General features: G+C 48.7%; 1 protein-coding gene across 4 annotated transcripts; it reads left to right on the forward strand.

Annotated features, from left to right (window-relative positions):
- The first annotated feature begins 1,960 nt into the window (after window positions 1-1,960).
- Window positions 1,961-10,593, forward strand: PSMD9 (proteasome 26S subunit, non-ATPase 9). Of its 4 annotated transcripts, none has more exons than XM_084649532.1 (6): window positions 1,961-2,136; window positions 3,763-3,931; window positions 6,646-6,839; window positions 7,825-7,926; window positions 8,983-9,071; window positions 10,161-10,593. In XM_084649532.1, the coding sequence occupies exons 1-6, from the start codon at window positions 2,020-2,022 to the stop codon at window positions 10,186-10,188; spliced, it is 699 nt and encodes a 232-aa protein (XP_084505658.1). In that variant the 5' UTR covers window positions 1,961-2,019; the 3' UTR covers window positions 10,189-10,593. The 4 variants fall into 4 exon arrangements, with proteins under 4 accessions (XP_084505658.1, XP_084505659.1, XP_084505660.1 ...); XM_084649533.1 differs by having other exon boundaries at window positions 3,766-3,931; XM_084649534.1 differs by having other exon boundaries at window positions 1,967-2,136; window positions 3,763-3,865.

Raw genomic sequence — 10,593 nt, forward strand, 5'->3', positions numbered from 1 at the left:
ATTATTTGATGGCTGTGCAGTGTACACCAATGCTTTCCACCATTATATCTGATTGACACCAATTAGAGGAAAATCAGGCCCCTCGTGGAACTGGGAAACCCTGTTATAATACGGTTTCTTCTTCCCTGTGTGGACAGAAATAAACGTGTTATAACCAAGGTGTGACAGGTTGCAGGCAGTCAACTTGGGCCCCAGCAAACATGGGTCCTCTCCTGTGACACAGGAGCTGAGGGGCTGCTTGGGAGACAAGGAGAGAATACTTTTGGCATGGACAGGGCTGAGGTCATAGGACTCAGCTGAACCCCAGCTAAGGAGTTTTATGTTTTCTCGCTTTTGCTTCTTAATTTTGTTTGATTTGTTAGTAAGGGAAAGACACAGCTGACTGTGGCTGAGTTTGTTTTTTCTGCTGAGTCCTTCCATCAGTTCACACTGTTGTCTCCTCAGGGACCAGATTGTCCAAGCCCAACAAGAAGAGCTGTCTCACAGCTGTGCCTGTGTGAGCACTGGAGCTGGTGTCAGGCATGCCCCAAGAAAATATTTTCTTTTTTTCTTCATTCCCCACCCTCCCTCAAACCACACTCACCAGCAACCCAACTGGAGTGAGAGGAGAGACCTATCGGACTATGGCTTAGCCTAGCTGTCTGCCAGAGTTCAAGCACACTTCTTTAGCATGGTGTTTTCTGTCCAGACAAGTAAGAAAAAATTGTCATCTCTGACTGTATTTATTATATGTGGCTGAAATCCCATTTTCCTTTTCAGTTCAAAGTCAAATCAATTCAAGCATTCTCTCCTCCGCCCAACAAGGAAATAATCAAAGCTCCAGTCATCCTTGTTATGAGATTTCTTGCAAATAAAAAACCTTGACAAAACAAAAACACATGCGCCCAAGAGCCTCCATCATGCCACAAACTAGAAAGTAGACTTACAGAACAGCCAGGGTCTAAAAGTTTGACAACATGCAGCATAATGGTCACTTTTTCAGCTCTTGCAAGAGCTGATGTTGGGAACCTACAGAAGTGAACAGTGTTTCTCTCATGAAACTGATTAAAAACATGTTTACCTAAAAGACTGAAAAGATAAGAATCCCTCCACAGCAGTCAGAAGATAAAAAACAAACCCACAAGCACACACACACACACACCCCCCCGCCAACCCGCTGTATGGCACTGATTTAAGCTAGCACTGCAGAACTCTTCAGTTCAAAAGCTATCTGCAAACATTCACGGGCAACAAAACTAGGAAAAGCTGATCAGGAAAGGCTTTAAAGCATGTAAACTGCTTCAATGAACCTGGGTGTATGTGCGATCCTGAGAAGGAATTTGCCTCTCCCGTTTGTACCACATGATGATGAGCTACAGTAGCGCATACAAGGCCTGCTGCCCTGAAGTCTGTCTCCATTAGGAAATCTCTCTTGCACGGGGGGATAGAGCATTCAGCGGCACAATTCAAAGAAGCCGAAACTCGGCAGCATTTTTCCCGCTGATTTTTCTCTCCAGATGTTCGCACAACTGGCGTGGAAGGTGCTAGAAGGATATAAAAAGAGGCAGTGACCGGGCGACGCCAGCTCTTTTAAAGCGCTTGCAAGTGACTCCAAAGTTCTTCCATTTAGAAACCCTCACGCGGGACAGGCTTGTCGGGGTGGCTTGTCCTGTCCCCGCCCCCAGGGTCGGTGCATTTCAGCAGATACTTTCTGTCTGGGCCTGCCACCCGCTCCGCACAGATGCATCTTCTCCGGGCGCAGCACCCTCTGTGCCTTACGGGAGAGGCATCAAAGGTGGGCACGGACCCCCCTGCACAGCGGCAGATGCATCGTCCCCCCCCTGAGCCCCCCCCCCACCTCCCAGGTGTGTGTCTGGCTCAGGGAGGGCGGGGCCTGCTCCACCCGGCTCCACCCACCCACCCACCGCCCAGGGAGGCGGGGCGGGTCCCTGCGTGGCTCCGCCCCCCTCCCCCGCCCTGCGGCGCGGCGCGTGAGCCGCTCGCGCGCGTGCGCGCGGGCGAGGTTGCTGGGCTCGGGCGATGGCGGAGGAGGCCGCCGGGCCCGAGGCGCTGAGCGTGCGCGAGGTGCAGGAGCTGGTCCGCAGGAAGGATGAGCTCGAGGCCCAGATCAAAGCCTGCTACGCCGTGCTGGAGGGGGTGAGTGCGCGCGGGGACGGGGCGCGGCTCGGCGGGGGGTACCCGGGCCCTGCATCTGCCCCGCCCCCCCGGCGCGCACGGGGGTGTCTGTTCACACACACGGGGCTCACTGCCAGAGCGCGCGGGGCCGGCGGGGGGGGGGGTCTGTGCAAAGCGCGGCTGTGTGTGAGGCGTGTCAGCGGGGGGGGGTCTCTGCGCAAAGCGCGGCTGTGTGTGAGGCGTGTCAGCGGGGGGGGTCTCTGTGCAAAGCGCGGCTGTGTGTGAGGCGTGTCAGCCGGGGGGGGTCTCTGTGCAAAGCGCGGCTGTGTGTGAGGCGTGTCAGCCGGGGGGGGTCTCTGCGCAAAGCGCGGCTGTGTGTGAGGCGTGTCAGCGGGGGGGGGTCTCTGCGCAAAGCGCGGCTGTGTGTGAGGCGTGTCAGCGGGGGGGGTCTCTGCGCAAAGCGCGGCTGTGTGTGAGGCGTGTTGGGGGGGGTCTCTGCGCAAAGCGCGGCTGTGTGTGAGGCGTGTTGGGGGGGGTCTCTGTGCAAAGCGCGGCTGTGTGTGAGGCGTGTTGGGGGGGGTCTCTGTGCAAAGCGCGGCTGTGTGTGAGGCGTGTCAGCCGGGGGGGGTCTCTGTGCAAAGCGCGGCTGTGTGTGAGGCGTGTCAGCGGGGGGGGGGTCTCTGCGCAAAGCGCGGCTGTGTGTGAGGCGTGTCAGCCGGGGGGGGGTCTCTGCGCAAAGCGCGGCTGTGTGTGAGGCGTGTCAGCCGGGGGGGGGGTCTCTGTGCAAAGCGCGGCTGTGTGTGAGGCGTGTCAGCCGGGGGGGGTGTCTCTGTGCAAAGCGCGGCTGTGTGTGAGGCGTGTCAGCGGGGGGGGTCTCTGCGCAAAGCGCGGCTGTGTGTGAGGCGTGTCAGCCGGGGGGGGGGTCTCTGCGCAAAGCGCGGCTGTGTGTGAGGCGTGTCAGCCGGGGGGGGGGTCTCTGCGCAAAGCGCGGTTGTGTGTGAGGCGTGTCAGCCGGGGGGGGGGGGGGTCTCTGTGCAAAGCGCGGCTGTGTGTGAGGCGTGTCAGCGGGGGGGGGGTCTCTGTGCAAAGCGCGGCTGTGTGTGAGGCGTGTCAGCCGGGGGGGGTCTCTGTGCAAAGCGCGGCTGTGTGTGAGGCGTGTCAGGCGGGGGGGTCTCTGTGCAAAGCGCGGCTGTGTGTGAGGCGTGTCAGCCGGGGGGGGGTCTCTGCGCAAAGCGCGGCTGTGTGTGAGGCGTGTCAGGCGGGGGGGGTCTCTGTGCAAAGCGCGGCTGTGTGTGAGGCGTGTCAGCCGGGGGGGGGTCTCTGCGCAAAGCGCGGCTGTGTGTGAGGCGTGTCAGCCGGGGGGGGTCTCTGTGCAAAGCGTGGCTGTGTGTGAGGCGTGTCAGCCGGGGGGGGGTCTCTGCGCAAAGCGCGGCTGTGTGTGAGGCGTGTCAGCCGGGGGGGGTCTGCAGCCCCGGGGCGGGCCTGTGCCAGCCTCGGACTCTGCAGTTCCCCAGCGCTCTCGTTCAGCCTCATCGACGAGCTGCGGAGACGCCACAGGTGCCGTTTTTTTGTTTGTTTGCCCTTTAAAAATCGGGAACCTGAGCGGGCTCTTGAGGCGAGGTCGGTGACCGCATTTCTGCCCCGCAGCAGAAGGGAGTCGGGATGAACGAGCCGCTGGTCGATGCTGAAGGGTATCCGCGTGCCGATGTTGACGTGTACCAAGTCCGTGCGGCCAGGCACAACGTTATCTGTAAGCAGTTCTGCCCTGAAAAGTCGTCCTTCGCGGGGGCTGAGCGAAATGAAGGGGACAACGCCTGTCAGAAGTTTGGCTTTTTGTTTTGCAAACATCGGGTTTGGTTTTTCCCCTTGGCAAACTTAAAGAAATAAAACTGAGAACTCTGTTAGCAAAGGGACATTATTGTTTGGAAACTCGGCTGTTTAAAAGGATGAGTTTCTTTAGTTTATTAATAACAACTTAATAAAATTCGGAATTGCAACCGTTTTTATAGTAATAACGTCCTACTGCTGTTTAATATTTTCCAGGGCTGTCAAGAGATTTAAAAAAAAATCATGATTATTTGTGCGAATAAAAAAATTAATTTGATTAATTGCACTGTTAATAATAATTTATTTAAATATTTTGGATGTTTTCTACATTTTCAAATTTATTTCAGTTACAACACAGAACACAAAGTGACAAGGCTCACATTTTTTATTACAAATATTTGTGCTGTAAAAAACAAAAGAAATAGTAATTTTCAATTCACCTCATACAGTTCACCTCATTGCACCTCATACTGTAGTGCAATCTCTTTATCATGAAAGTAGAACTTACAAATGTAGAATTATATACAAAACAAACAAACCTGCATTCAAAAATAAAAGTATAAAATTTTAGAGCCTACAAGTCCATTCAGTCCTACTTCTTGTTCAGCCAGTCGCTCAGACAAACAAATTTGTTTACATTTGCAGGAGATAATGCTGCCTGATTCTTATTTACAATGTCACCTAAAAGTGAGATCAGGTGTTCGCATGGCACTGTGGTAGCCGGTGTGTCAATATATTTACATGCCTGATGCGCTAAAGATTCATATGCCCCTTCATGCTTTGCCCACTATTCCAGAGGACCTGCATCCATGCTGATGACAGGTTCTGCTCGATAATGATCCAAAGCAGTGTGGACGAACATGTTCATTATCTGAGTCAGATGCCACTGGCAGGAGGTTGATTTTCGTTTTTGGTCATTTGGGTTCTGTAGTTTCCACATCAGAGTTTCCACATCTTTTAAGACTTCTGAAAGCATGCTCCACACTTCATCCCTCTCAGATTTTGAAAAGCACTTCAGATTCTTAAACTTTGGGTCGAGTGCTGTAGCTATCTTTAGAAATTTTACATTGGTACCTTCTTTGCCTTTTGTCAAATCTGCAGTGAAAGTGTTCTTAAAACGAACATGTGCTAGGTCATCATCGGAGACTGCTATAATGTGAGATGTATGGAAGAATTCAGGAAAAAGGGAGCAGGAGACATACTATTTTCCCCAAGGAGTTCAATCAAAAATGCATTATTTTTTCAACGAGTATCATCAGTATGGAAGCATGTCCTCTGGAATGGTGGCCGAAGCATGAAGGGCCATACAAATGTTCAGCATATCTGGTATGTAAATAACTTGCAATGCTGACTACAAAACTGCCATGCGAATGCCTGTTCTCTCTTTCAGGTGACGTAAATAAGAAGCCAGCAGCATTATCTCCCATAAATGTAAACAAACTTGTTTGTCTTAGTGATTGCCTGAACAAGAAGTAGGACTGAGTGGGCTTGTAGGAGCTAAAGTTTTACATTGTTTTGTTTTTGTGTGCAGTTATGTAACCAAAAAAATTCTACATTTGTAAGTTGCAGTTTCACGATAAAGAGATTGCATTACGGTACGTCTATGAGGTGAAATGAAAAATACTATTTCTTTTGTTTATCATTTTTACATGCAAATACTTGTAATAAAATAATGTAAGGTATACACTATTCTGAAATCAATATATTTTTGGATGTTTTTCTACATTTTCAGATATTTAATAAATTTCAATTGGTATTCTATTGTTTAACAGTGCGATTAATCGCGATTAATTTTTTTGAGTTAATTGTGTGAATTAACTGCGCTTAATCGACAGCCCTAATATTTTCATTTCATTCAGTTTGGAAAATAAAAATAGTGGAGTCAGTTTGAGTTTTGTTTCTAAGCAGCTTTGCCCTCTGGTCAGGTACTACAAAAGTGCCAGTGGACTGGCTCAGTCATAAAATTGAATCTGTTAAAATGCAGTGTGCAGCATTATTAATGCACCTACTAATGATTAATGAGAACAGTCATATTGTAAAACCTTTCTGTGTTCTTTATAAAATAACTAAAACTAGTTGACATTGTTCCTTTTAAATTTAGTGCTTGCCTTGTATTTGTGGACAAATGTATTATAATAGTCATTGTTTAGAAATAAGTGTTGTATTTAGTGTGTGATTTAATGGAAAGGGGATTTGGTTGCTTAGTGTTCTTTATGTGGACATTGATCTCCCTAGTCCATATTCTCTATCTACGCTATGGATTTTTACTGAATTTGTAACATGGCTGTTTCTTCACAACTGTGTATGTGTACTGTGTATCACTGCTGCTCATGAGCAGGGCTGTGAAACAGCTTTCAGTCTGTAACCATGGCACTGTCAGGTGATGACTGTTGTAACTGGTTATCCTTACACAGTGGATCCTGTAGTGTATTTGGGGACATTGACTCACTCCCATAGATAGGTAGTCAGATTTAATATGGTTCTCAGGTGGCCACACTGGACAGGGAAACTGAGCTAGGAACAGCTATGCTAGCTGCACAAGGTTGTTAGCACAGTTTCATTCACAGTGTAGGCCTAAGAGGAACAAAATACTTTTAATTGAAAGCTAAGAATCTCAGCCAGAGAGAGATGCATCTGTTAGGTAAGGACTTTAAATGAAAATGTGATTGTTCCTGTCTTCTCTGCACTGTCTCTCGCCTTTAGGTTTACAGAATGATCACAAGGCCCTAATGCTGCAAGTGGAAAAAGCTCTCCACCAGCTGCATGCGCGAGAGAAGGAGAAGCAGGCAAAGGATGAGGCAGAAGCTCAGGCTGAGGCAATGAATCAGAACCCGAGTCTGCCACAGCCCTTCGCAAGAGTGAATGCCGTCACACCAGGCTCTCCTGCTAGCATCTCGGCAAGTTCAGTCATCTTGCTTCCAATGGCACAATCTCTGCCAGTTGGGCCCCAGATATGGCAGGTGGCCCTCCCCACTCACCTGCAATCAGGAGCAGGGTTTGAGCTCCTGTTGTTAAACCAGATTCTTGCCAGGTGCTTGTAACTTTCCTGGTGGACGTAATTATACTCGTTAGCCTGGACAGTGTAAAATATGCATTGCTGTAACCTGTAGAGCCATGGCCATGTTAGAACACCTAGCTAGTGGGTCGGGCATGGGGGTGGGAATCAGAACTCGTTTTTTCCCCAGCTCTCCAATTGACACACTGTATGACTTGGGTAAGGCCATGTCACCACTATGTGCTTTGGTTTCCCCATCTCTGTAGCAGAAATAATAAATACTACTCCCATATTTCCCTGGGGGGTTGTGAAGCTTAATCTACTAAATTTTGAGAAGCACTTTGAGATTCTTAAATGGAGGCATAACCTAGATGAGGGGTGGGGAACCTTTTTGCTATCATGGGTCATTGACCCACAGAAGTTAAAAGGAAGGCTCTGATCAAAAGCCCCCAGCCCTGCCCCTTCTGCCCCCCAGCCAGAGCCCCAAAGCCCCTCGCCACTGCGGCCCCTAGCCCTGCCCCAGGCTGGGCCCCCAGTCCCAGAGGAGCGCTAGCTGGAGCACAGGGGGTCTGGAGGAGCCGCACACTGCACAGCAGTAAACAGGAGCAAGTGGAGCTGGGCAGGATGGAGCGTGGGCAGGTCAATGTCTGGCTGTTTGGGGAGGCACAGCCCTCCCCAGCCTATGGGACACCCTGCCCCTGCGCGGGCCAGATGAAATTAAGCAGTGGGCCAAATGCGGCCCAGAGGCTGTAGATTCCCCACCCCGTTCTAGATGAATGTTCATCAGGTGTGTTAAGGTCCTTGGATGAAAGATGTTATATAAACACAAAGCGTTGTGTATCTTTGAGGGCAAATGATGCTTAGTTTCCTGTTGCTTCTTTGTAAAGGGATTACAGGTTGATGATGAGATCATTGAGTTTGGCTCTGTCGACACACACAACTTCCAGACACTGCAGAATATTGCCACCGTGGTGCAGCACAGCGAAGGGGTGAGCAGGTTACCAGCTTCGGCTGAGTTCTATTTGCAGTCTTTGAACAGAAGGTTAGATATTTTTTCTTTTGTGATAGTTGGAAGACACCAGTAGTCTCAGGTTGCCACTCTGGAAACCAAACATCAGGCTCATCCTGCTGCTGCTTTTGATGTGAATGTTGACCCCATAGCTATACTGCTCAATACTATTCCTGAGACCAGCTGGGTCCAATGGAGAACAGTTGAGATCTTTCCTGGGCTGAGAGATTTGGGAGGGTGTGTAAGCATCATGCTTTGTCTCTACTGAGAGTGCCTGCTGCTGGCTGATCAAGGAGTAATGGTGATAAGCTTTAGAGAGAGCTGCTTTTGACTCTCCTTGGAAGGAAGAAGAGTTACTCTGCCACATGGCCTTGAAATTCAATGTTGATAAAAGCGAAGTAATGCACATTGGAAAACATAATGCCAACTATACATACAAAATGATGGGGTCTAAATTAGCTGTTACCATTCAAGGAAGAGATCTTGGAGTCATTGTGGATAGTTCTTTGAAAACATCCAGTCAATGTGCAGCAGCAGTCAAAAAAGCTATTAGAGGGGTAGGAACCATTAGGAAAGGGATACATAATAAGACAGAAAATGTCATAAGGCCACTATGTAAATCCATGGTACATCCATGCCTTGAATACTGCGTGATGTTCCGGGCAGCCCATCTAGTAAAATATCAGAATTGGAAAAAGTACAGAGAAGGGCAACAAAAATTAAGGTTATGGAACAGCTTCCAAAAGAGGGAGTTTAAAAAGATGGTCAGGTATGTAACCCAACGCTTTGGGTGTTCCTAAACCTCTGAGTACTAAATGCTGGGATTGTGACGGGGTGGATCACTCTATAAATAGTCCTGTTCTTTTCACTCTCTCTGAAGCATTTGGCACTGTCCATTGTTAGAAGACGGGATACTGGGCTAGATGGACCATTGGTCTGATCCAGTATGGCCGTTCTTATGTTCTTAGGGGAACAGGGAAATGAGAGCAGGGCCAAGTTGACAGGAGAAGGTGCTGTTTATTTTCTTGCATTTCAGAAACCTCTGAGTGTGACCGTGATCCGTGGCGGCAAGAAATTACACCTCGGGCTCACACCAAAGCAGTGGGCTGGGAAAGGACTGCTGGGGTAGGCATGCTGTTTTCTTCCATAGCTTCTGAGTTCAGGTTGGCAAAGTGCATGAATACGCATGTCATTAACCAGCCTTAAACTGGAAGATGCCTTTGCTAAGCAGAACGGAGCCTGGGCCTTCTGCCCTCCCCTGGGAATTTACCTGAGGCAGAATCCAACCTAGCTTTCTTCAGCACCAAAGTTTTTGAGTGCCACCTTGCTCATTATCAAGTGGGTACTTCTGACCTGCCTAGCAAGGGGGGGGGGCACTGCTGGTGCTATACAAATTGCAGTTGGACCCTGTTATGCCCCACCTGCTTTATAATATGGTTTGGTTTTCCTGCGTAGACTGGCCCAAACCATGTTGTTATAACCTTGTTACAGCCCTGGAGTATAATTTCTTCACTGCAGGAACTGATGTCAATCAGTATTACTTGTACCATGTGTGTGCCTGTGGGAAATAGGGCCCCATATGTTTTCAGGATGTAGTTTGGATCCTCTAACACTGTTATACCTGGTTTTTCAGTCTACCCCGGGGAAAATAGTCTTTGACTGGGGCACAGCTGTGTTTTAGCTGAGGTTCACAAAACTGTTGGAATTATAGTAGAGACAGGATCTTTCCTCTGCAGATTCAGCTGGGTGCAATATTCTCCTCCACTTAATGGAGTGGATAGGGCTTTCACACAGGATCAGAACCATGGATTCTGCATTAAGGACAGGACTAATTTGTCATGTGGTGTTGGGCATGGTTCACTCTGCTTTGATCACCCCTCTCAAATTTGATGATCACTTTTAGAACCTTCAGTGAAAGACATTATCTAAAGTCAGTTGTTAAAGATTTAGCTGCAGCAGTGTGGGGAGGTGCATCATATCAAGAGATCAAGTTGGGAATGGGGAAGGCTTAGCCTCGCAGCCCACTGGGGAGGCTAAAGAGGTGAGTGGGGCTCTGTTTGGTTAACTGGAGGGGAAGGGTCTGGCTATGGAGCTCTTTACGTAGTAAGCTCAAAGATTACAAAGGGGCCAGAAAAAAATAAATCCTTTTCCCCCTATTTCCTTACTCCGGATTGAATGCAGAAGACCTAATTTTATTCCTGTTCATTTTTTCAGCTGCAATATTCTCCCCTTGCAAAGATGACTGGCTTGGAAGACAATAAGATCAAAGTTTGTGCTTTTTGAACTCCAACCTGGTTTGAAAAGTTCCCTTTGCAACCTACATCTACTTGCTGAAGCTGGAGTGTTTATGATGGGTTCCGAGGCTCTGACCTCCAGCCTGCTGGATATACTACACCTGAATTGCTTTCAACAGACTTGCACCTGGTCATGATCAGTAATTTTACTGATTCATAGGGAATAGATTGTAGAGTCATAGGACCTGATTCTGACTTCACTTGCACTGATGTAAATCAGGTGTGAGATCAAAGTGAGGTCCATGCTTTTTCTTTAGTTAGAATCCTTGCCAAATTATTCTGTAACATTTAGTGAATGTTTTTTTCTGTTTGTTCATGGGAAGTAACATTTACCAATAAAGAGTTACGCTGGG

The sequence above is a fragment of the Lepidochelys olivacea genome (genome assembly GCF_965140295.1).
Source record: "Lepidochelys olivacea isolate rLepOli2 genome assembly, chromosome: 15".
Classification (NCBI taxonomy): domain Eukaryota; kingdom Metazoa; phylum Chordata; order Testudines; family Cheloniidae; genus Lepidochelys; species Lepidochelys olivacea.

Coding starts and splice junctions, on each gene's coding strand:
- PSMD9 (XM_084649532.1), top strand. CDS start 2,020: ATGGCGGAGGAGGCCGCCGGGCCCGAGGCGCTGAGCGTGCGCGAGGTG. Junction 6,840..7,824: donor GCTCTCCTGCTAGCATCTCG/GCAAGTTCAGTC, acceptor TTCTTTGTAAAG/GGATTACAGGTTGATGATGA. Junction 7,927..8,982: donor TGGTGCAGCACAGCGAAGGG/GTGAGCAGGTTA, acceptor CTTGCATTTCAG/AAACCTCTGAGTGTGACCGT.